Genomic DNA, 27,183 nt, shown 5'->3' on the forward strand with positions numbered 1-27,183 from the left:
AATAAATCTGTTAGTCTATAAGGTGCCACAGGATTCCTCATTTTTGCAGATATAGATTAAAATGGCTATCCCTCTGACATTTATTAACAAATAATAAACACTTAGCACATCTATAGCAATTTGCAACTTCAAAATACTTTATGAGCATTAACTAAGTAATCCTCAGAACACCCCAGTGAGACATGCCTAGAGTATTCTTCCATTTCACAGGTAGCAAAACTGAAGTGAAGCAGCTGTGTGAACTGGTCAAGACCAGAGGAATCATCACTGACAGATCCAGGGTCATGCCCAGTTCACCCCAGCTCCCATTCCTGTTTTCTCTCTAGCTCACACTTTCTTTTATGAGAGCCAACCCAGTGCATCTTACTTATTCAGAATTTATATACCGAGGGCCAGATCCTCAGCCAATATAAATTGTCACAACTCTATTGACTTCAATGGGGCTATGACAATTTATGAAAGTCAAAGCTCTGTTCTTTACAGTTCACTACATGAGTCACCTTCCAAGGCTGGTGGGGTTTGGCAATGTGGAAGCAATGTGAATCATGCCAATATTTTCTGTGAAGGAATTCTCCCTGAATTGAACTTTCAAACTTAGTTTTGTTCGCTCCAATACAAATGCCTAGCCCAAACAGATTGGTTACGTCTAGACTGGCCCCTTCTCCGGAATAGTCATTCAAAGCAGGTAAGTCAGAATAGGGAAATCCGCGGGGGATTTAAATATCCCCCGCGGGATTTAAATAAACATGTCCGCCGCTTTTTTTCCGGCTTGGGGAAAAGCCGGAAAAAAGCGTCTAGACTGGCGCGATCCTGCGGAATAAAGCCCTTTTCCGGAGGATCTCTTATTCCTACTTTGAAGTGATCCTCTTTTCCATTTTGGTGACATACTCATATTTATTTCTGAAATTCAGTTGGAGAACAAACAATGTCAGTTATGAGGGGCACAATCCATTTTCTGTGATGACCTCATTCATAGAGGAATAACTGGAAAACGATCTCAATGAAAGAACTGAAAACATACCTATATAAGTGTCGCCGTCTTGGTAAATCTTCTGTGCTGAGGAAGTAACTAAGAATAGAAAGTACAGCAATGAGAAGTAGAGTTTTGGAAGGGGATTTACAAATCACAGAATCATAGAATACTAGGACTGGAAGGGACCTCGAGAGGTCATTGGGTCCAGTCCCCTGCCCTCATGGCAGGACCAAATACTGTCTAGACCATCCCTGATAGACATTTATTTAACCTACTCTTAAATATCTCCACAGATGGAGATTCCACAACCTCCCTGGGCAATTTATTCCAGTGTTTGACCACCCTGACAGTTAGGAACTTTTTCCTAATGTCCAACCTAAACCTCCCTTGCTGCAGTTTAAGCCCATATTATTAAACATCATCTCCATCCTCATGTCTATCCTGTGAACATTTCCTTGATCTTGTGAGGCAAACTGAAAGTATACGTGACTTCTCTATTTCACTAAACTGGAAAAAACAATCAGAAGGGCCTTCACTTCAGCACAGGAAATATTTGGTAAACTGCATAGCAATTTAAAATAAAAACAAAAATATTTCAATGGTGAAGTGTATGTGATAGTTGTGCTTCAAGGTAAAAGTGTTCCATGCAAAAACCCGCCCTGAATTCAGGTATGTAGGCCTGGCTTGATATGAATAATTGGACAAGGGTGAAACCCCATTTCTTGGGAGACAAGATTAGGCAGGTAAATGGATCAGCAGATTGGAAATAGAATTGTCTGTACTAACTAAGATGGTGGTGTTGGTGGGGATATTCAGGGGATCATTTACTGTGAAAAAAATAACATATACATAAGTTGGGAACATAAAGATTCAGTAAAGAGTAAGTTGTACAAGGGCAGCGAGTGGACAGGGCATGCTATACAGCAGGGGCAGGCAAAATATAGCCAGTGGGCCAGATCCAGCCTGCCAGGCCTTTGGATCTGGCCTGCAGCCTGTCAGGACCCTTAGGCAGACTCCCTACCTGCCACAGCCCCAGGCCACTCAAAGCAGCCAGGAGGGTTGTGTGCCTCTAGGTGCTGCGTGCCCCTTGCGGGCCAGACCTAAAAGATAAAAACCTGTTAGCTTGCCATTACACCGACATCTTTACTTACATTTTATGCCTCTTTTCATCATATGCCAAAATCTTTGTCACGTCCCAATCACCAGATGTAATGGACTGTAAGTTATCACTGCTGCTATTAGGCTGGCAAGAAAAAAAAAGTGTTTTATTTTTTCTGAAAAGACAACACTTGAAAAAGACTAAAAAAAATTGTTTTTATTTTTCAAAACACAGAGCTCTCGTGACTCCTCCATGACTTATTAAAAATAATCACACATTTGTGATTCTCCCCCCAAAGTACTGCTATGAATTTGCAGACATTCTTAAATGTACTGAATCAGATTAATCTCTGGCATATCTGCATTGATGATAATGGGATTAATTGGGCCCAACATAAATAATACATACGGAAGTCCTTTCCCTTGTTCATCTTCTGCCCATGGATTCTGGTTAATAACCTCAGATGACTGTGCAGAGAATCATTTATTTAGAAATAATGGAGGAGGAGCTTGTTTAAAAAAACAACCCATAACATTCTTTGAATTTTGCTTAAAATGTGAAGACCTTTTAATTATTATTCTAAGCAAACTGCATCAGTTCAAATTATTGTTCCTCATATGCCTGAAATGCTACTAGCCCTAGCCCAGTTAAGGTATTCATCCTCATGGCCAGAGAGTTTCAGACTCTACATAGACACCTCACCATATCTTGGGTTTAAACACAGATATCTGTCCATGGCATGTTGTAGTCAGCAATGGCAAAGAATAACAACAGTGGTTGTTTTCACCTGTGATGACGACATGGCAATATGGTAGAATTTTCCTCGTCCTCCTTGAGGAATGGCTCGGATGAAGAAAAACTTCCGTCCATCTTTAGAAAAGATTGGCTCTTCATTCTGCAAATGTCAATCAAATGGGTTTAATTGTCATTAGATAGGGCTTCTTGGTGTTTTTTAAAACTCTTCAAAACTTGCAAAAAATGAAGCACTTTCTAACAACCTAAGACAAAGAAACAGCTTCCTCAAAACAGAGAAGAAAGTCCTGAAATTCTGAAACCCCTTGTTTTTCTGTCCACTGAGGAGCAATTTTCTTTTAGCTAGCTTCTTTTAGAATTAAAGGCAGACAGGCAATAAGGAAGCATTCTTGGTTTCAAAGGAATATCCATTTGTGAAGCACAAAAAATCTACATACCTACAGAGAAGCTTTTTAGGGGGTAACCAGAATGAAGCACTTTTATAAGCACACATGTAGCAGTGTGTGGCAAACCTTGTCTACTCAGCTGGAAAAACTGCATTGGGTTGTGTATTATTCAACATACATTTTCTTAAAGAAACACCATTGACGTCTTTCAGAGTCTAAGTCCTGTCTCCTTCCCTTCCTTCTCATAGAAGATTAGTCAGGGGCGGATATAGGGCAGGGCGAACGGGGCGGCCACCCCGGGCCCCACGCTTCAAAAAGCCCCCCTGTGATTAGTTTACAAAATTATTTACAAAGCGGGGAGGGGTGGATGGGGGGGGGGAGGGGGAGGAGAATGGCTACCAGGTGAACCTGGTGATTGATTTTCAACCCATTTTTATGACTTTCAGTCAGAGAAACACAAGGTACTGTGTATGGAAAATTAAAAAAAAACTGCAGATAGCAAATAGTTCTTTTCAGAAAACTGCTTTGTTTTCCACTATATGAATCCATGGGTGGAGGGGATCTTTTTATTGGAAGAAGCTACAACAGAACTCAGAAGACTCCGATATATATGACAGCAGAAAGTGGCAAAAATCATTAGCTCCCTATATCATGGCATTCAGCTGGTTGCACATCCTTTGTTCTAGGTTTTCTTTGTAGAAAGGCTGGTTACTAAAATAAAACTTTCAGAAGTGCATATTGAATTAATTTAGGAAGAACCTGAAGCTTTCCTTCCCACAGCATTAGGCACTGCTTGGAGTACGAACAGGGCCCTGCCATCCCTGTCTATCCTGAGGCACTCATTGCATATTCAGTAATCCCATAAGTATCCCCCTCCGAGAGTACTATTCAATGGACAATCGTCCCTTGTGTGGTTCCATCAACTACCCAATGGACACGCCTGCCATGCCAGGTATTCTGCTCTCATTCTTAATGCATGTCAGACAGAACCATCCAAGATCAATAATAATAACTTGATCATAGTAGGAATTGTTTTAATGTTACAGATTATTTTTTTCATTAACTGCAAATTAATCAATTTTACTTTTTTTAATGCTGCCACAGTATTTTTGCTTTATTTTACTTTGTTCCTAGTTATTACACTAGTATTTTTTCACTTTCTATTAATGTTACATTTACAAAGTCTAAATTTTGGATCTACCCTGCTAGGTTTCCTTTTGTTTTTCCTTCTTCTAGAATATTTTAATATTCAGTTTATATAATATTTTAAAGGATGTCCATATCTTGCTTGGCAAAATTTCATGGACTACATCTCACCTGTTTCTTGTATTGTTTAAAAGTTTAATTACAAAAATCTATATGATTATTTCCAGAGGCAAGCTAAGAGGATTAAAAAACCCACTGGCAAACTACTACCACACAATGGGACAAATTTTATGCTAGTTTAAACTAGCACACTTCCACTGTAATCAATATAGTAGTACCAACCAACAAAGGTACATAATTTTACCATTTGTACAAATTTATATTATTGTAGCAGCATTATTCTTGACTGTGGAAGTAGACTTTTTACAGATTAGTTTAACAGTTTACTTGAATCTACTTCCCACTACACTGAAAAGTCATAAATGTTGCTCTCCATCAGTACTTCTCTCAGTATAAGAGTGGCCTGTTTGTTGTATTACAGAGACTTGCTATGGACAAAAAATCAAACCAAATCAAAAAAATAACACTTCAGAAATTTTTGGGTTAGCCCACTGAATTATTTTCATGCCAAGAATAAGCAGGGGTGCAGGTGTGGCGGGAGCTTACTTATTCTTAGAGCTAAAGGAGTTAGGGTATGTCTACACTGCATCCCTAGTTTGAACTAGGGATGCAAATGGAGACAATCGAAGTAGTTAATGAAGCGGGAATTTAAATATCCCGCGCTCCATTAACATGATCTCGCCGGCGCGCTAGTTCGAATCACAGCTGATTCGAACCAGGAAGTGCGCGCCGGGACGCATTTTTTGAGGAGTAACATTAGTTCGGACTAAGGGCTTTAGTCCGAACTAACGCGTCCCGGCGCGCACTTCCTGGTTCGAATCAGCTGTGATTCGAACTAGCGCGCCGGCGAGATCATGTTAATGGAGCGCGGGATATTTAAATTCCCGCTTCATTAACTACTTCGATTGTCTCCATTTGCATCCCTAGTTCGAACTAGGGATACAGTGTAGACATACCCTTATTTCTCCCCCCACCCAACTCTCATCTCCAAAGCTAAGGGGTTAGAATCTCCACTCCTTGTGCCTCCTTTCACCCCATTACCCCCTCCACTAGAACACAACACATATACTGTGATTACGGAGCATATGCATATCCCTGCTGTCTACTGGATGGACTCAGAACTGTTCAACAAAGCACCATTAGCTTGAGGCTGCTCCCAACCAATCAAGTCTCCCCTTTAGCTCAGGCAGGCAAGGCCTGTGAATTATGAGGTTCTGAGTTCTATCCCTGCTGCACTAGACACTGGAAGGCAATCGCAGAGCAGCTGCAATGAAATCCAAGGCAGCTGGGCATTTTATATACTCCACCAGTTCTAAATACAAAAACCTCATTGATGGTTGAGCGTAACGTGTTAAAAAGCCAGGCTTGTTTTAAGGTTCCCAGAGCACTAGTGGCATTGAAAAAAGTACTTGAGGCTGCCTATCAACCAGTGAGAGAACCATTCAACCTCTCTATTTCTCATCGCTATGGCACCAGCTCCCTCCCACTTCTGGCTCTCAAAGTGCTGGGCAACCCTCGCTTTCTTCTCTGCAGTGAAAGGAATAAAACATGGGCCCACTGCTGCCAGGAGCTAGCATCCCATGTTTGTAGCTCCTGTGGTGTGGCTGTACCGCTCCCAGCCCTTCAACACAGCTGCGCCTCCGGTCTGATATCTGGATGACAGAGCGGAGGGTTGGGGCTGGAGGCAATATAGCAATGCTGGGAGAGCAGCTGGCATGGAGTGCTAGCTCCTAGGAGCAGTGGTGCCATGCCCTATTTCTTTCACTGTTGCCGACATCTGCAGGTATAAATGTGTATCCATGCAGAGTTAAAATCTACTTGCATCACAGTATATCTGTCATCTTATTAATATTACCCACATTCTGTTTTCCTCTCCCAACATACTGCCACATTTCCCTTTGTTACATCCTATCTCATATACTTTGTTAACTCTTCAGTATAGAGATCACAGGTAACATTTTCAAATGTGACTAAGGCTATGTCTACACTACATGTTTCTCTCTGCAGCAAATAGAGTATGTTCTTGAATAGTTACTCCTCCCCTGCTTCCAGAACTGGCTTCAGTAGCAGTATAGATAGTGAGGCATAAGTACAGACATGCCTGAAAGATCTGGGTATACGTGACAGAGCATTCCATATGCTTTACGAAAATCTGCTTATGATATAAATATATCATAAATGAGGTGACTTATGCAAGATGTCTCATGTAACCTATCATTGGAAAGGTTGTGATTTATTGAATATGAGTATCCCATTTGAATGCATGACTCATTTTTTTAGCTCAGATTAGGAACTGAACTGTGTATCTGTAATTGCATATTCGCTGCTTTGGGTCACTCTCACTGATTACATTTCAGGGCTGTGATGGCTCATTAGCAAGAGTCATTGGAACAGCCATTCTGTAACCTTCCTGTAGACGTGTGGGTGAGCCCACGAATTATAGAGCCTTACAAAGAGATCTGAATCCATCTTAAACTCTGTACTTTTCCATAGGATGCAGGTAGGAGTTTAAACTTGAAACAAAGGTGTTCCGCCGTATGCAAATACTTCTTAATAGTGAGGAGTGGAGCAATCCTAGTCATCAGTTCTCCCAGGATACCTTGCCCAAGATGACTGCTGGAAACTCCTAAGACTGAACTGGTGGAAGGAATTGGGCCAAGACTAGAAGGATGTCTAGTCTGTTCGGAAGCTTATTAGACCAACTTTTAGGGAAAGATATTAATGTAGCCAGTCTCTTTAGCGTATAAAGCTTGGTTTGAGTGTTCTGTTTTATTGTCCTTAGTAACCTACTTTGGTCTGTGTGTGATCCCTTATGACCATTTAAATCCTACCTTTTACACTTAATAAATTCATGTTTATTATTAAATGTTTGTTTATTAATAAACCCTGTGCAAATAATTGTTACTTGAAGCTGCAAGGAGTCTGTGCATCTCTCTCTTCACAGTGAAAAAGAGGGCAAATTTCATGAGCTTATATTGTACAACTCTCTATGCAGCCCAAGACAGATTTATCTAAGGGTTCAGATCCCAGAGGAGCAATGTACTTGAGTGTTGGGGAAATGTCTCACACTGTACTGCTTACAGTATGTGTTTGCAGCCTTGAAGATGTGGCCTTGTCCCTGTGTCTCACATGAAGCAGGCTGGAGAGCTGGGCTCAGCAAGACAGGGTTACAGGGTGCCCTGGCTGTCTGTATATTAGTCTCAGTGGGGTCTCAGCACATCAGGGAACAGCCCCGTGTGGGTCATGACTTGTCACAATATGTACTCAAGTACCTATCCTACACATAGATCTTTACTCTCCAAAGTGGTGCCCTCCTTTCTACACTGCTGCTTTCAGCCATGTTGTGTCTTGTGGCTTCCCACTGCCGGAGCATTTTTCCGCCACAGGAAAGAGTTCTGCTGAAGTGGAAGGGCTACCCCTATCACCACAGCTAGACCCCTTCCTGGCCAGGGTAAAGACTCTAGCAGCGGGGAAAGATTTCAGCAGTAAGAAGCCAGGAGGGAAAGGCTTGGACATGGTGGAGGCAATGGAGAAAGCAGATTCTTACCCTGACTTGTATAGCTGCACAACACAGTGTGGATGAAGTTGCACATATCCCACACGCTGTGAGATATGGTATGTAGCATAGACTCAGGAGCCTGTGTGTCATTTTCAAAAAATGACTCAGGCACAAAGTCACGTTGATTTTAAAACACAATTTAGATGGTTTCGAATATTTTACTCTGACCTCTAAACATCTAAGTGACTTTCAAAAATGGGACTTAGGCTCCTAAGTCACTTAGATTCTTTATGAAAATTTGGCTTTTCAACATTTAATTGCAATGTGCAGAATACACCTGTATGGCAAAAGGCCAATACACCACTTAAACCCAAGGTAAGCCCCAAAATAAGAACTTGGTCAGGGACTTCAGTACAGGACAGATCATGTGTTGGCTCTCTGCAAATTCCACCTCACATTTGTTTTTTTAGATTGTTTCAATTCAGGTTCAACATATGCTGGGAATTAAATTTCCAGCCACTGGGGTCTGCTATGTAAGAAAGTATCTCAGCTATATTAGGTGGAGATGCTCCTTACTTCAACCAGAAGAGCTTATGTATTTAGTTAAGAAAATCCCAATACGAACCATCACAATTTCAAAGTACCAGTTGGAGTTCCAAAAATAAGCTTTTGATCTTGGGGAAAGAGAGGTGCATGGAACCATCCGAAAGTATAATAATGAAGAGAATATCACTGTTACCTGTCTGTGTAGCCAGGCTTCGCTTTCATCTTCATGTTTCTAAAATGAAACGACATAATTAAATAGTGTCGTTTTCCTGGGTTACATTTTGTTCAGCAGTGCAGAAAGTAGTTTGACTGAATTTGAACAGGGGTGAACAAGCAGCGAGGAACTGCTCAAGCATGCTGTTTCAGAATGTAATCTTGGGCTGCTCTTCTTGTCCTCTATTGTTGCTCTCTGATAAACAAGCAAGTGAGCATATGGGAAGGCATGTTATCATACTGACAAAAAACAGAATCCCAACAGATAAATTATTCCCTAAAGAAAGTAGCAATTTAGCTGTTGTATGCCATTCCCAGCAACTTCATGTGGGTCTTGTCTACACATAGTTTGCACTGACTTTAACAGTACTAGTTCGAAAACCAAAATTGGTGCATATCCCCCCGCTAGCGTGGAGGTACCAGTTAAAAGGTGTTTATATGTTGGTACTGAAACAAACGATAGTGATATACATGTCACTATGTGTGTATAAACGTGCCCCCATAAGGGAATAGGAGCAATTTAACTAAATTGGTACAAAATTTTGTATAGACAAATCCATGTGTATTTCTATTGAGCTCAGATGTTAAAAAGGACACCAAAGTAAGGGTATGTGTGTGAGAGTTCACAACAGAGAATGCACCTATAGATTTTCTCACTTTCTCTCCTCTCTCTCTACACACACACACAAACATTGCACAGATAGGACTGGACTGTGATTACCTTTTATTTTCTGTAGTGGGCCACAGGTAGCCCACACTCCTTGCTCAGCAAATATTGTGCATGTCTCTTGTATTCTTTCTATACATAAAGTACTGTAATCCACTTTCAGATAAAAGAACTGAAGGATATTCTCCTCGTGAGGATTACACAAATGGAAGGTCAAACAATTTTCTTTTAAGAGTCTTTCCTACCTTTGTGCAGACTCCAGTGGTAGCATCACACAGTGTCAGGATAGAAACATTCTGTGCCCGGTTTAGCCAATTTACTGCCACTTTGGTGCTAGTGGCCCATTTCACCATGGTTATGTAGTAGTCCCTGGAAACATGTAAATGCATTCAGTGGTCACTGCTTCAGGTTTACATCACTAAAATAGTGCAAGAGATACTTATGCTACAATGTTTTTCAGCTCAGCAAATCACTGGAGTTTGTGGGCCCTAGAATGAATGGATGTGAAAGGAAAAGTCTATTGCTATTAGAACATCTTTGTCTTGATCTTTCTAGGGCAAGTTATGCATTCATATAAACCCCTGAAAACGTCATTTTTTAGGGCTATGCATGTAACTCCAACTTCCCATTCTGCATGTCAGCTGTAAAATTTGTTTTTCATAGGAGTCAAATCTAACAACACAACATCGCATATGTTATTCAGAACCTCTCAACAGTAGGTGGAAAATGCATGTGGCTACATACCCGAGCATATGTGACCAAACAAACAAATTGCATGTGTAGTAAGATGAAGGCTTAAACCATAAGCCACAGTCCTGGTACGAGGCCCAAGGCCTAGCCAACAATGGTCAAGACTTTGCTAATATAAAGGAAAATTAAGCTGTGAGCAAGAGACAGGACCTGTACTGAGAACTTGGCATGAACAGGGCTGATAGTGTAGAAATACTAATTGGTACTAGGCACTGGCTGTATGCTCATTCCAGAGGGATGGTAACATCACCTCATTAAGAACAGCTTAGTACTAACACACTCCCCGCAGATAACAGAGACATACTGACCCAGGTTCAGGACAGCATAAAAAATGACAGTATCTTGGACAGAGATGTTTTGATTGAATCATGAGGTGCAATGTAATGGATGATATATGGGTAATGTCAGAGGGTGGCAATGTAATACCTGTATATAAATTTGTGTCTTGGAGGAGTAGTCTCTGTCTGGCTTAGGGGGAATTGATTATCCCTCATTGCAGAAGGAATAACAGCTAATTCAATGTAGGGCTTTAATTCGGAATCCCATTTCACTGCCGCGTGTAGACACGGGCAGTTACTTCAGGCTAGTCAATTTAAATCCCGCGCTTCATTTGCAATTTCGGTCACCCTGATTAGCCTCCCTAGATTGAACTAGGGGGCTAGTGTAGACATATCTGTCAGGACTCCACACTGGTAACTTCTGACCACAGCATGGACTATTTCAATTCTCATATAGAACTAATTGCCTCTAAATATGCATATTAGTTAAATTACCTGTTAGGGTCTGGAGAGGAATAAAAAGAGGTGGTTTATAGATTCTGGTGGCTCTGGCCCAAGAGGTGTGACCCAGCTAAGGAATCTGGAAAGCAAACTAATCTCCCATTCAAAGATCCCACTAGAAGCAGTATGAAACAATTCTTTAATAGTGGCGCCATGCTGAAAATAAACTAGTTTTAAGGAATACAAAGTCAGACTGCAGGTGTTTTGCACAGCAAAAATGTGTATAAAGAAGTCAATGGAGTTGCCCTGGTTTACATCAGAAACTGGCCCACAATCTCAGTCATCATCTTATTATTATTAAACGTTTACATTATGGTATCTCTGAAGGAGCACAATCAGCTTGGATCTCATTATGCAGGGTGCTGTTCAAACATATAATCAAGGACGGTTCCTTCCCCAATGACTTTATAAAAGTAAATTGCAAAAACTGGATGTTCCTGGGGTGGAGAGGAGGAGATGGGTAAACAAATAAATATAATGGGAGATACAAATTCCTAGCTAGTTAATGGTAGTGATCACAACTGTTCATGTTCAGTCACAGAGGAATTCATCTAAAGGGGGAGACACTTGCTGAACTGACAAATCTAGAGATACAATAATATACTGGAGGAGTGTGTGGGCCAAAAACACCCTTAAATTATAATACAATAACTGCTCATAGAGTGCAGTCTATAAAAATTTATTAGTTCATTTGTTTGCTATAAAATATGTATAAGGAGTTGTTTCTCTCATTGGGATTAATGTGCTGTGTCACTAGAGAGTACTCTGTGTTCTGGCAAGGATTCCCATACAGACCACAGAGAAAGGGCAAAAGCAACAAAGATCTGTTTGTCTAGCAAAATAACAAGCTGGAAATTAATTTTGTAGCTTTCAGCAATATTTAGAGCATGAATTTGGCTGGGGAAAAAACAAATGAGTTCAGCTGCATGAACAATACAGGAAGATAGGGCACCTTTGGGCAAGGTAATAGTGTCCTGGAAATTTGGTGGCTGAAAGAAATTGTCATACTACTCCATATCAGCAGTAGCATATTCCCTAGCAGGGGAGAAATGGTCACACAAAATTAAATTGTGCTAAAAAACCCACAGTAGCAGATTTGGCAATAAATAAATGTATTAAAAAAGTAAAAATAAATGTTCATTTAGGACAAATTGTTGATTTGAGCATTTTTCCATAAATTTTGCAGAGAATCTGAAGTAACTATGTTACATTTTGATGTCATACAAGCTTGCAGAAAATACCTTGCAGAAAATTAAGATGGTAGTGGAATATCAAATTCCCTACTTACCACTTGCCTCTAACACTGCCTACAGAACATTATCAAATGGCTATCAAAGTAGTTATATGGCTTCCATTACCATGATAGCTGAGCACTTGCCTGTGAGGTAAGGAAACGCTAGCATCCCCATTGTACAGTGTCTGGGGGGGAGGGAGGAGTGGGAGGGCTGAGCTATAAGAAGACTAAGTAACTTGCTCAAGGTCACACAGGAAATTTGTAGTTGAGCATGGAATTGGCCCTAGATCTTTAAAGTCCCATGCAAACCACTGGATTATATTTCTTCTTAGTTAATGTTTAGGCAAGGGGCAAACTGAAACTCCTCCTTAGTGTTCAGGATTCCTCACTGCTCCACATGCATTGCTGAGTGCCCCACCTGACATATGTCTGCCTATCCACCTTATCCATCCTATCACAATCGTAGATTGTCAGCTCAAAAGGGGAAGTATCATCTTTTTTATTGTTGCATGTACAGCACCCAGCACAATGGCCCTCAATGGAAAAATAATAAATGACAATAATAGTGAATCTCATTTGTTCTTAAAGAAAATTCTTATGCCTCGTGAAACAAGGTTTACCAGAGCGGTCGACAAAGGCTTCCTTTGTCAACCACGCCGCATCTAGACTGCTGCGCTGTGCTGCACCAGCTGATCGTCGGCACAGTGTGGTGGCCATGTTTATTTTAATGAAGCAGGGATTATTTAAATCCCCGCTTCTTTGACTATGCTGAATAAACTAATTTACATGGCTCCGTCGATGGAGTCGTAGTCTAGACATAGCCCTCTTGTTAGCACAGGTAATGTCTGCACTGAAGCACTACACCAGAGCAGATACAGTGTGGCAATTTTTCAAGGATAGCCAAGCCCTACTTCTACACGAGATGTGCACTGTCTGTTCTAATGAAACACAATCACACTAAGCATATCATTTTAGAAAAAATATGCATATTGACAATGTACCCCTCTGAGACTAGCAGCACCGCTTGCAGTATGCTTTAGAAATGTTATGTTTTTGAAGAAATGTACAAAGAGTAAATAATTATGGTATATTTTGCATCATTGTTCAATTATATCAAATATATTATTTTTATCCATGATTGTTAGAACTGACCCACACACTACACCTCTTTATTAGAATACGAAGATGCTGTGTTTCTATAAACAGTTTCAAGCTGTTATAAACAACCATGTTAAATAATTTTAGCTTGAACTTTGCATATAGACAATGCTATTTCCCTTTCAGCAGTCCAACAGAAAAATGACTAACGATGGTCTTAAATCGCATGACACTGAGCCACTGCTTGATACATGCAAATTTGAAATGTTTTTTTTTTATAAGACAAGTCCTGTTCTACATATTTTTGAGTGTATTTGCTGGTGACACTTCTGTCTTATCAGTGTAAATGGATTTGTAAAGTAACACTTTAGAATGACAATGCGAAAAACAGTATGGGGAAAATTCTGATACCCCAGAAGGTGCTTAGATATTCATTGAATCATAAAATCATAGAACACTAGAACTGGAAGGGATCGCGAGAGGTCATCGAGTCCAGTCCCTGCCCTCATGGCAGGACCAAACACCATCCAGATCATCCCTGTTAGATGTCTGTCTAATCTGCTCTTAAATATCTACAGAGATGGAGATTCCACTACCTCCCTAGGCAATATTCCAGTGTTTAACCATCCTGGCAGTTAGGAAGTTTTTCCTAATGTCCAGTTCTTTCAGCCTTCCTTCATAGCTCATGTTCTCTAGGCCTTTAATAATTCTTGTGGCTCTTCTCTGGACCTTCTCCAATTTCTCCACATCTTTCTTCAAATGTGGTGCCTAGAACTGGACACAATACTACAATTGAAGCCCAATAAGCACAAAGTAGAGCAGAAGAATGACTTCTCATGTCTTGCTCACTTGCTCACAACACTCCTGTTAATGCACCCCAGAATCATGGTTTTTTTTTTTTTTTTTTTTTTTGCAATAGCACACTGTTAAGGATAAATTAATCACAATCTCCCACAAAAGATAAAAGGCTTTTTGGATTGAGTGCCCAGAGGATGCTACCATTTGTGAGTCATGGGTGAAATTTTATTTTGGGGGGAATGTAATGAAAGTATTTTGGGACAAAATTGGACATGTGAATGTTTCAAATTTGGGGAGTGGTGTTTGGTGCTACAGCAAGGGGAGGGAGATAAATGGGGAGGTTGATACAGAAAGTACTCTGTGGAAATTCTGCACCCGAATCTATAAATTCTACACCCAATATTGTAAAATGTTGCCAGTATTGTCAATAAAGAAATGGGAAGGCTTCAGCATGGCAGTTGGGAGCAGGGAAGTGGGAAATCATGCTGCAATCCCCCTGGGACATAGACTCAGAACTGAGGCTGCACCTAACTGTTGCCTCTCTGTGCCAGGTGCACCCGGGTGGGTAGGCAGATTCAGCCTAGCAGAATTGAAGTGTAGAGGGTCTCAGTGTGGGTGAATCTAGGTGTGGGGTGAGAGGGGCAATCTGGGTGTGGGCAGCTTGGGGGATCTGGCTGCAGGGGGGATCTGTGTGCACAGGGACTGGTAGGGGTTCTGGGTTCAGGAGTAATGGGACACTACAGGGCCATCCAAATGAAGGTGATGGGGCTCAGCAGGGGGAGTGTTGGTGAGTATGGGCTCAATGGAGGCTAGGTGTTGGGAAAGTGGCGTGAGGGTCAGCGGAGGGCTTGATGGGACAGGGAAGGGGGGCTCATCAGGGTGGTCCGGGGCAGGAGGTGAGGTTTGTTGGGGGGAGTGGGAGGGTCTGGAGGCACACAAGTTGGGTGGACTGGGGAATACCTCCCAGTACAGGGACTTCCCCCACCCCACTGCTGAGAAGTGATGGGAGCAGGAACAGGGGGTGAGTGGGTGCAGTGGTTTCTATAGCTAGGGGAGGTTCCCGGGGATGGCCCTGACCTGGCTGCAGGCCCAACCCCCAACCTCTCTTCCAGCTGACTGAAACAATGTTCCCCAAGTGATGGGAAGGGATGTGTGACTGCTCCTGCGGCTTCCCTTTGCTTCCCCATGAGGAGTCATTTGTCACCATGGAAGCAAAACATTCAGCAGAGGATGGGAATTCTGCACACACAGGGTACGTCTAAACTACATGCCTCCGTCGACGGAGGCATGTAGATTAGCCATATCGGCAGAGGGAAATGAAGCCGCGATTAAAATAATCGCGGCTTCATTTAAATTTAAATGGCTGCCCCGCTCTGCCGATCAGCTGTTTGTCGGCAGATCGGGGCAGTCTGGACGCGCCGCGCCGACAAAGAAGCCTTTCTTGATCGGCACAGGTATGCCTTGTGAAACCAGGTTTACCTGTGCCGATCAAGAAAGGCTTCTTTGTCGACGCGGCGCGTCCAGACTGCCCCGATCTGCTAACAAACAGCTGATCGGCAGAGCGGGGCAGCCATTTAAATTTAAATGAAGCCGCGATTATTTTAATCGCGGCTTCATTTCCCTCTGCCGATCTGGCTAATCTACATGCCTCCGTCGACGGAGGCATGAAGTCTAGACACACCCACAGAGAATTCCCTCAGGAGTAAGAAGGGCAGAGAGGTTGGGAGCTCAAGTGAGGGAAGCTGGAAGTGGAGGGGTGAGACACTGGAAAGAGGGACATGAGAGAAGTGTCAGGGGAGGACTGGGGGAGAATAGGTAGAGGGTCTCTGGAGGACCCAAATGGTGAATGGTGTTTAAGAGAAGGTACAGTTCTTCAGTTGCCTAGATGTACTATCTGGGGGAATTACAGTGCACATGCACCAGTAAAGAAAACCCTTGGAATGGTCTCTAGGCAAACATTTCATACTTGCCTGGGTCACTCAAAGAACTGTGCCAACATCGTTGCCCCCAGTGAGCATCCCACCAATGACAGTTCTAGTCCCATCTTTTGTACACCTGGGCAATATAAAGATTTAATAACTTGCTTCCCCCTTTAACAGTACTACATGGAATTCTGTGTGTGGGAGCCAACGGTCTGTAAAAGGCTTATACATTTCATAGAATCATAGACTACTAGGCCTGGAAGGGACCTTGAGAGGTCATCAAGTCTAGTCCCCTGCCCTCATGGCAGGATCCAGTACTGTCTAGACCATCCCCTACTCTTAAATATCTCCAGAGACAGAGATTCCACAACCTCCGTAGGCAATTTATTCCAGTGTTTAACCACTCTGAGGTTACATCTAGACTACATGGCTCCGTCGACGGAGCCATGAAGATTTGTTGTTTTGGCAAAGGCAAATGAAGCCACAATTTAAATGATCGCAGCTTCATTTACATTTACATGGCTGCCGCGCTGAGCCGACAAACAGCTAATCAGCTGTTTGTCCGCTCAGCGCGCTAGTCTGGACGCTCCCCTGCCGACATCAAAGCCCTTTGTCGGCAACCCCGGTAAACCTCATCCCACGAGGAATAACGGGGCTGCTGACAAAGGGCTTTGATGTCGGCAGAGGAGCGTCCAGACTAGCGCGCTGAGCTGACAAACAGCTGATCAGCTGTTTGTTGGCTCAGCGCAGCAGCCATGCAAATGTAAATGAAGCCACGATCATTTAAATCGCGGCTTCATTTGCCTTTGCCTATGTGTCTAATCTACATGCCTCTGCCGACAGAGGCATGTAGTCTAGACAAAGCCTGACAGTTAGGAACTTTTTCCTAATGTCCAACCTAAACCTCCCTTGCTGCAGTTTAAGCCCATTGCTTCTTGTCCTATCCTCAGAGGCAAAGGAGAACAATTTGTCTCCCTCCTTGTGATAGCCTTTTAGATACCTGATATTTCTGCAATTGTAGAGTGAGCAGAGTAAAAGTCTGTATGATAATAGGGTGTATTGGGGCACTTCTGAAAGAGAGCAGTGCAAGGTTTCCTAGGCAACCCTAACTCTGCATTTCCTAGTTTTCAGAAGTTTGTTTTTTCCTCATCTTAATGTTCTACGAGGGAATGACATATCACCAAGCAATTTTAAATTTGCACTAACATAGCTTTTTTGCCACTAAATAGGCTTAACTTCCCATCAGGTTTTCAGGTGCTTTGCTGAATAGTAATAGACTTAAGCACATGCTTAAATATAGGCACATCTTTAACTAGTTTGTTGAATCGGGGGGCTTACTCTCTAAAAACTCAAGCCTATACTGAATCAACAAAAAAGTTTTGCTTCTGCTTTGATGAAAGGTTCTTGGATCAAAAGTATTTGTATAAAGCCTGTTTTGTTTCAAGTTCATGTTTGAGCCCCAAAGCAGCTGAGTTTTGTGTTTGCACTGCAGAAGTTATATGTCTGCCCAAGGGTCCAGTTTGTTGAGCTGGATTTTACCGCAGACCTAAAGACTTTTCTCACAATGGCCCTCAGTCTAATACTTGAGGAAAATGATTTTAAGGAGAATAAAAAAACCAAAAATAACCTTTATTCAACATCACACTTAAGGAGCAAAAAAATCTCTTTCAAGTGGGTCAAGTAGTTTCTTTTTTTTTTAATTTGCACAGAATGAAATTACTTAATACTAGTGAAGGAAAAGTCTGTGCAATTAATATTTATAAAGTCAATCTTTGATTTAAGGCAGTGGCATAATGAAAGAGCCACATGCGCAACATATTAAGCAACATACCTCATTCTTTGATCATCAGGGGGAGTCATCTCCAGATCATGGGTAGGTCCATTCAAACCAATGACATGTAAAGAAATGCTTGGATTTTCCATTCCAGCCTGGAAATTAAAAACAAGAGTATATTACAACAAATAACACCTTACATTCATAGCTATAACCTTTCATATGAACAGATCCTAAAATGCATTGGAATCCAAAAGTTCTTTTCTTATGTAGTTCAGCCACTTCTGGGCTGGAATGCAGCAACTGTTTAACAGTGCACAGAAAAATCAAACAGCCGTTTAGACCAGGCACTGATGTATGAGCAACTTAGGATGGTAGGATGTAACTGTCCACATTGAAATTTGGCTAGAACACTGATGATAACATTCACCACTTTTATGAAAAATGTCATGGTTGTTTTAGCAACAATACCGGGAACTCAGGTTGATGCCTTATTTGAAAAGAGTAGGCTGTCTCTTAGTGCCATGTTGGATATTGCATAAACATGGAGTTATACATAAGAGCACCTCCTATCGTAACATCAGCACCATTTCCTTCAGCATCTAACTATTCTCTTGACATCACCTATCTTCAAGAGTGGCTGGTCTGACCTGGCTTAGCATGTGAGGTCAGAGGGAACCACCCCCTACACAAGGTGAGATGTCTGAAGGAAGCAGCTATGCAGAACCATGCAACATATTATAGTGCAGCAGAAAGAATTAATAATATTTCAACACTGGCTGGAGATTTATATGGTGCTGTTCACCTACAGTGACACTATTCTGCAGGGCTCTATGAAACAATGAAACATTGGCCCTTTCCCATTCACAGTTCATTTTCTACTCTAAAGCTAAAGTACAATGTGTCCCAGAATCCTGACTATTTGTCCTGACTATTAGTCCATCTTGAATTTTACAGGAAAATCTAAGTACTTAATTTTCCCAAATGCCCTTTTGATGCAAAGGCATAAAACCAACAAACATAATTTTGTTTGCAACATCTCAGAGGTAATCACACCCCATCTAGCATCAAAACAACAGATTTTGTCCAGGTATGAGAGAAAAAGGGTTTAGACTTTACTTTTTTGCTTTATATTTTTGAATGGCTAATACCTGTGTCAGAAAAATGTACTTTTACAGAAGCAGATACAAAACAATGAAGCCCACAGTTTAACAGTTCAATGGAGGATGAATGATCTTTTCTCTGTTCATTGTACTGTTTATAAATATGTCCTATTATGCATTACCATAGTGGAGTCAGCTAGAAACAAAACTGTGAACATTTCAAAAAAAGCATTGACTATGTGTTTATATTTTCTCTTACCTTTGGATAATGATATGTTTTAATGGTAGGATAAAGGCTGCCAGTGTAGACTGGAATTTCCATAATAGGGACTCTGGAGTCATTTATTGTTGCATACGCTAACCTGGTGCCATCAGGAGACCACCAATGTGCTATATGGGTCTTCAATATCTCCTCTAATTTAAAAATAAAAATGCACCTCTTAGACATATAACGCTAGTTACCAAACTGTATAGAGTTGAAGAGCATAGTATAATCACAAGACATGGAGGATATAATAGGAAATTCTGTAAAAAAAAATACTCATTACATTATGCAATATCACTAATGCGCACAATTGATAATTATTCTCAACATATAGGTTAGTATTGCTCAAGAAACATCAGGTTGCTTATACTATCAGGCACACATCTCTAATACCATAAAAGGCACTGCTGTCCCTGTGTTAGGCATACTGTACACAGGTATGCGGATGTACATTAGTTGCATACTGTACATGATGTTCTGTGTAAGGATATTGACAGTCTGAGACTATAACTCATTGGTGGTAACAAAAAGGATGATATTTTATGTGGGGAGTTATATCGAGTCTGCCTGCAGAGGTGGTACATGGAAAACTCCAAAACCACAAGCTTTCAGGTGTCACTAATGGAGACAGCCAGGCACCCATTAACAATCCCTGATATGGCAACAATGATCATGTGTAAGGGAAAATATAAAGAGAAGTAGGGGATTTAGCAGAGAAATTAGAGGGCAATTATTGGACCAAGTTTGAGACCAGAATTGCCCACCTGGGAACGGAGAGGGCTGATGATTACAATAGAGGGAAATGCACAAGGATCTGGGTACTCACTCTTTGGGACGTGGGGGAGGCGAACGAGTGGTACAGCTGTGTTTTGCAGGGTGTAACAGGGTTTCGGCTACAATAAACCAAGCCATAACCAAAGACTCCAGTCTCCATGTGTTCCTACATGTTTGTTGGTTATGTCTGAAGACATAAAATACCCCAACATTTCACAGCTTTTATGGCTTATTGAAAATGCTTCACAGATTGAGATTTTAGTCTCTTTAAGGAGAGACTTGTGGCCTTATATCATTATAGCACTGAAACATAGAAACAAGCATCTGTCAAGGACTGAAATTTTTCATCTTTCTACTTACTGCTGCCAGGTTTGGAAAAGTTTGCTGGTCTGCTTGAGGGCAGGTTACAGTGGCACATCAGAAGCCATTGGCCTTTAAAAGCATGTCATTCTGATTACCATTGTGCATTTTATTACCACATCATTTCTGACACCATTTTTAAAAACCAGTATCTTATAAACTGCAGTGATTAATGCTTCACAGCCCTGAATGCTGGGACTCCGGACTTTCAAGTATATATATATATATACTTTTTGTTCACACATGAGCCACAAAAATTATGTCAGAATTCAAGTGTGTGAGAGTTAGTCTGGTGGGAAATCAAGAGGATACTCAGAAAGAGCCTGGCAATATGCCAGGCCCAGAACCACCACTAATGTTTACCTAATATGAATGCCAAGAAGTATAAAAGTAGCCAGGATTGGAATGTGACAGTGTAACCGTGTACACAGTTAACTGATGAACCCGGGCTCATTGGTTAACCTTCATGGTTATATGCTGCCCCCCTCCCTGGATACAGAGGCAGCAGGGAGGGGAGGAAAGGGGAGACAGGAACCAGTATATGCAGGGAGCAGGCCTTAAAGCCATGTCCCCATGAATGCTGGACCCACCTGTCCCTCTTTCCCCACAGAGGGGCCAGTGACGGCAGCAAAGATCCACCACCTTCCACTCTCCGGCAGCTTCAGGGGAAGCAGAGCAATGTGGCCCCAGCTGCTTTGCTCACCCAGCTATGTCGTTCCACTTTCACTGGGGATTGCGGGGGCAGTCTCGCCACCTCTCCCAGAGCGGCATGGCCAGGGAATCAAAGCAGCTCTTCTTCTCCTGCTGCTGCCGGTGAGTGCAGAGGGACAAGGTCGGCCCATACTGTTGGTGCAAGCGCTCCCTTCCCCCTGCTAATTCCCCTACCAGCTGCTGGCCAGCCTCTCCCACCCATGGCATTCGGTGGGGCTTGTGTCTCCTTGTGCCCCCCAGTGCATCACCCCTGCTTAGGCCTGATCCTTTCATCTCAGCTCTGCTGAAATTTTAACAGGAAAGGTCTAAGTCAGGGTTGGGGAACCTCAGGACTGGGGGCTGGATGTGGTCCCTGACTTGCCTGGATCTGGTCCCCAAGGAATAACGGTAGTTTGAATTAGAAAGCCTAATTTGAACTACCGACTCCGTGCCGCGTGTAGCCGCGGGCACGGAGTCCGCACTAACGGGGATTTAAAAATGGCGGCGCCTGGCAAGATGCAAATGAAGCCTGGGATATTTAAATCCCGGGCTTCATTTGCAACTTTGAATGACTACATTAACCACCCTAGTTCGAACTAGGTGTAGACATACCCTATGAGACTTGGTTGTCTAGATGGGAGCCAAGGATTGGCTTGCCTAAAGGGGACTGTGTTTCACATTTTATTAACCAGTGGGTACTGCAGAATTTCTTTTGTTACTAGCTTAGTGAATCTACCCATAGAATAAACCACCAGTTTGGGGGATTGTCTGCTCTATTTTTTGCAGTCTGCACTGAGGGTGGCAATCTCCGTGTGGCCAATCTAGACTCGTTCACACACGGGGGCTGTCTACACTGGCACCCTTTTCCGTAAAAGGGATGCTAATGAGACACTTTGGAATTGCAAATTCCGCGGGGGATTTAAATATCTCCCGTGGCATTTGCATGAACATGGCTGCCGCTTTTTTCCGGCTTGGGGTTTTGCCGGAGAAAAGCGCCAGTCTAGACGGGATCTTGTGGAAAATAAGCCCTTTTCCGGAAGATCCCTTATTCCTACTTGAAAGGAAGTGTCTCATTAGCATCCGTTTTACGGAAAAGGGTGCCAGTGTAGACACAGCCGGGGTGTATAGAGTGAGCTAGGATTTATTCAATGTAAGCTAACTAAGAAAGAGATGGTCACAGAATGCTGTTTTTTTGTTCTGTGGGGGAAAGAATTTAAACATATTACCTAGAGTAGTTACTTTGCATAAACTGTCTTTATAGCTTTTAAAATATTTTTTTCAGGTATATATGATTGAAAATCTTTGGTTGTTTCATCCTAGTCCCTAAAAACTCAAACAACAACAAAATCCCATGGCATAATTTGGCAAATGGATCAAGAGAACCATTTTTGAACAGATGATAATCATGCAGCCTAGGGTTAGATAACTGTGGGTATGTCTACACTAGCCCCTTAGTTCGAAGTAGGGAGGCTAATGTAGGCATTCTAAGTTGCAAATGAAGCCCGGGATTTAAATATCCCGGGCTTTATTTGCATCTTCCCATCAGGGCGCCATTTTTAAATCCCCTTAGTCCGAACTAACTGCTCGCAGCTACACGTGGCAGTCAAATGTTAACTCTAACTAAGTCCTTAGTTCGAGTTAACTATTACACCTCGTGGAATGCAAACATTGCACTGAGATTGTGCTTACTGTCCAGTTATACAAGGTAGTATAGGAAAGTTTTTAATGGCAACCAGTGTAAATAATTACTTACAATAATCATAACATAATGACTATCCATTACCTTCCAAATAAATACTTGGGAGGGCAAGAGAAATGTGAAATATTGCAAACAGCAGCATAGATCAACTTGGCAAAATGTTGCTGCAATATTTTCATCGCGTGTCCTAAAAAAATACAGCTCTTGGCTTTTTATGTTAGCAGGTCATTAGAGATATAATTAAGCATTAGCCAGAAAGGGGTAAAAAGGATGGCGGGCAAATCTTCGACATTTTCATATTAATTAGGAATGACTTTATTCAGCAAACATTTTCTCCAAGCTCTTAGGCTTAATGAAACAGTTCAGCTGAAGGTCACATGCCAACTGATGTTTTAGTGCCCATTTTGTAGGCCTCTGCTGCTGAGATTTAATTGCATGAACCTTTGCCTTGAAACAAAGCCAGGATCATCTTGCCATTATTAGAAAGAACAATTAGCTTTAGCAAATCAGAAAATGTATTTATGAATACAAAGTGACTAAGTATCGGAGATTAAACTTTCATTTGGGGCCTCTTTATTCTTTGTATTCAGAATCATCTCCTGAACATAAGGAACGGTTAGTAACCCTTCAGCAACTGTGCATCTTCAAGATGCTGTAAATATGGACCCCGCTGTACAGCAACCTGGGATCAGTGTCTTTAGCTGGCAGTGTCCATTCGGGCTGCGCAGGCACATTCTGTCTCCTAATGCAACCATGTGCGAGTATAAAAGGCAGGGTTCCTGCGACCCTCCCTGTCCTCTCTTGTAACTTGAAGCACATGTTATCCGAAGTCTCTGAAAAGCAGGGTTGGAGGGTGGGTCATGGGATCCACATGGACCACATTACCTGAAACAGCCACACTTACTGCAGGCTAAGGTATCTTTCTTTGAGTGTGTGTCAGTGCAGAACCCTGTGTAGGTGAATGGCAAGCAGCATCCCCTCAGGACAGTGGGAGTGAAGAGTTTCAGCATGTCAGTGAAACAGCGATTGTAGTATTGCCTTGCTGAATGTGGCATCTGACTCGATGCATAAGTTCAAGGCTCATTGTTTGACATGTCAGTAGGTTACTCCACATTCTAGTACTGGCACATTCCTGAACCAAACAGAGGATGCTGCTTTTGTTCTTGTGAAAAGAGCCTTGATGTTTGACGGAAGTGGCTCCACAGCCAGCTTCTTTAGTGATGAGACATCTTCATGAACATCCTATCCAGTGGCTAGAGATAGAATAACATAGTCTACCAACTTACTAAGTCCTGGATACATCTAATGTGTGTGTTTTCTTTTTCCATGTGACTTAGGGTGGCTTTGGGAAGAAGACAGACAAGTTAGTTGATTGGTTTAAATAAAATTCTGAAATGCCCCTTAGGGATGAACTTCAGGTAAGCTCTCATGACCACTCAGTTCCTATGGAACATCATATAGAAAGGTTTAGGTACAAATATATGGAGCTTGTTCACATTTCTGGATGAAATAATAGCCACCAGGAAAACAGTCTTCAGAGTGATGTAAAGCATGGAGCTAAGGTTCAAATGGAGGGCCCATGAGTCTCAGAAGGACATATTGTGGATCCAGTGGGAAAAACTTTTGATATCGTCGCGTAAGAACAGATCAGATACAACAGCACAGGCAGATGGCAAATCAAAATTGCCACAAGAAGCACCTTATTCAAGCTTCACGAAAGGGTGGCCTGCTTCAAGAATAATAGACAGCGCAGGATCTGTAATCTTGGGGTTTGTAAATGTTACCAACGAGGCTGGGCTGCTCATATCAAGAACCTCTTCCATTTAGACGCGTTTTCCTGATAAATGTTTGCCTGCTCTGAACCAGGATTTTCAGGAGCAGCAGAGAACAGCCCCTGTGTATCATACTCAACAAGTCAATACGCTCCTCCCATGGATTGTTAACAGGTTAAAAGGAAACAAAGGGTAGAAATAAATGGGACCCCGCCACGGCTGCGGCTTTGCTCGCGGTGTCCCTGGTCTGCTGCAGACGGTCACCAGCAGACCAGGGGCACCGGGAGCAAAGCCGCAGCCGTGGCGGGGTCCCGCGCTTCTGAGGCTTTGCTCTGGCAAAGCCTCAGAAGCGCGGGACCCCGCCGCGGCTGCGGCTTTGCTCCCGGTGCCCCTGGTCTGCTGGGGACCGTCTCCAGCAGACCAGGGGCACTGGGAGCAAAGCGGGTCCCGCGCCAGAGCAAAGCCTCAGAGGCGAGGCACCCCGCCGCTGCGGCTTTGCTCTCCGTGTCCCTGGTCTGCTGAGGGGGGAGGGGGGGCGCAGCTAGTGTGCCCCCCCCCCCCCCAGCAGACCAGGCTTTTGTTGTGGACCCTGGGGCAGAGCAGCTGGGGCGCTGCCGGTTGGTCCCGCAGCACCGCTCTGGGCCCTACTGGACCAACCCGGCAGCACCCCAGCTGCTCTGCCCCAGGCGTCCTGATTCAGCCGCTGCTGGTCAGTTTCAGCAGCGGCTGAATCAGGACGCCTGGGGCAGAGCAGCTGGGGTGCTGCTGGGTTGGTCCAGTAGCGCCGAGGAGCGGTGCTACTGGAGCAACCCAGCAGCACCCCAGCTGCTCTGCCCCAGGCGTCCCCAAGTCAGCCGTTGCTGAAACTGACCAGCGCTGACTACAGGAAGCCCGAGGCACAGTTGCTCTGTTTCAGCAGCAGCTGACTTGGGGTTCTTAAGTTGAATCTGTATGTAAGTCAGAACTGGTGGTCAGTTTCAGCAGCGGCTGAATCTGGACGCCAGTTCCGACTTACATACAGATTCAACTTAAGAACAAACCTACAGTCCCTATCTTGTACGTAACCCGGGGACTGCCTGTACTTCATGCTCTCTCTCCTCATGTCTCTGTTGTCAATAGCTCAGTTAATCTCAACATATATTAATTTCCCCATAAGAAATTATGCAAAACCTTCTTTGTCTGAGGTACTTTCCTTTTCTTCTGTTGTTGCTTTGATTGCTGATATGTTAAACCCAGAAAGAGTTACTGCTGATCAAGGAAAATCAGCAGCTTTATTTATAGAACATATTGCGGATGATGTTCAAATATTTGGTGCAATGAAATCATTGGATTCCTTTGTTAAAATTGTTAATAAAAAGGAAGTTTAAACAAAAGGAAATTACAGTCTAAGACCACATTTCATATTAGGATAGAAAATTCAAAGAATTTGTCAGTAAGAACCACCAAAAGAAGATTAGAAGATCAGACATCAGACAAAGGAAAGAGAGTCTGCAAAGGGAGAAAACAAAGACTTCTTTGAGATAAGGGAAATCCCAAAGGTCTTCACTGAAATAGCAAATACATACATTGAAATAGCAAATAGCTTATTTGACAGGTGCCATCTTTTAAAAAATCAATTATTAGATCATCTCAAATCACTCAACACACATCTAACAAGATTATCATTTTACAATCTTAAAGCAGGCAGTTTTACTCCGGTAGAGAAACCACTGTATTGTTCAGATTGGCCTTCAATGAGACATACTGTGATGATTGTTTCCAAAGATCACTGTGTCATATTCTCTACATGCTCACTTTGATTTTCCTTAAGTTTCTTTGGTGCAATCCAAGAATAACACCGACTCCATAATTTTATGTTCCCTACTTTCAAGTAGGAATAAGAGATCCTCCGGAAAAGGGCTTTATTCCGGAGGATCGCGCCAGTCTAGATGCTCTTTTCCGGCTTTTCCCCAAGCCGGAAAAAAAGCGGCGGCCATGTTTATTTAAATCCCGCAGGGGATATTTAAATCCCCCACGGATTTCCCTATTCCAAAGTTCGAAATTAGCATGCCTCTCCCGGAGAAGGGGCCAGTGTAGACGTAGCCGAAAAGTTCCTGCTCTGAGGAACTCGCAGCCAAGTGACAGCAGAGCAATAGAGAAGCCATCCCTGTGAGGCAGAGAGCAGAATGAACAGCCTTTATTTAGGAAATGCCTGGGTGCAAGTAGCAGGCCTATGTATTTCAAAAGTTCTAATCTCAGGGAAATGAGAACAGCTGGTCAGTGTGTATTCTCTCTAGCACAAGGAAGTTGTGGGCTGGACCTGTCATGTTAATCTCCTCCTAGTCATAAGTTTAATTACTGGGAACACATTGTTTTCCGCTCAGACAGCCTGGTAGTCCCTGGCATTGACAGAAAACACTCTGTTTAGTCTCTAGTGTTCATCAAGTGGACTCCATCTGCTTGAAAAGTGATAGGCAAAGAAGGGGTTTATTGACTAACCTAGACAATACATGTAGGCTATGTCTACACTCGCAGCTTCTTGCGCAAGTACAGCCATTCTTGCGCAAGAATCCGCAGAGCATCCACACTGCCCGCTTGCTCTTGCGCAAGGAAATTTATAGTATGGCGTGGTAAGAGAGGGCTTCTTGTGCAAAAGCTACGCTCTTTTTTAACAGGTGTAAGCCCTCTTGTGCAGGAACTCTTGCGCAAGAGGGCAGTGTGGACACTCGGCAGGGTTTTCTTGCGCAAGAAAGTCCTATGGCTAAAATGGCCATTGGAGCATTC

General features: G+C 42.7%; 1 protein-coding gene across 4 annotated transcripts in view; it reads right to left on the minus strand.

Moving 5' to 3' along the window:
* Positions 1-27,183, minus strand: part of DPP6 (dipeptidyl peptidase like 6) — an 865,367-nt gene that overhangs the window by 67,717 nt on the left and 770,467 nt on the right. For all 4 annotated transcript variants that reach the window (XM_075922772.1, XM_006129324.3, XM_075922771.1 and 1 more), the window contains exons 9-15: positions 19,120-19,274; positions 17,815-17,912; positions 9,648-9,771; positions 8,716-8,754; positions 2,860-2,967; positions 2,125-2,216; positions 1,022-1,069 (exon numbers count right to left, since the gene is read on the minus strand). In XM_075922772.1, the coding sequence (XP_075778887.1) occupies positions 1,022-1,069; positions 2,125-2,216; positions 2,860-2,967; positions 8,716-8,754; positions 9,648-9,771; positions 17,815-17,912; positions 19,120-19,274 (664 nt within the window). The remainder of the gene's footprint in view (positions 1-1,021; positions 1,070-2,124; positions 2,217-2,859; positions 2,968-8,715; positions 8,755-9,647; positions 9,772-17,814; positions 17,913-19,119; positions 19,275-27,183) is intronic.

This window comes from Pelodiscus sinensis, chromosome 2, assembly GCF_049634645.1.
Source record: "Pelodiscus sinensis isolate JC-2024 chromosome 2, ASM4963464v1, whole genome shotgun sequence".
Classification (NCBI taxonomy): domain Eukaryota; kingdom Metazoa; phylum Chordata; order Testudines; family Trionychidae; genus Pelodiscus; species Pelodiscus sinensis.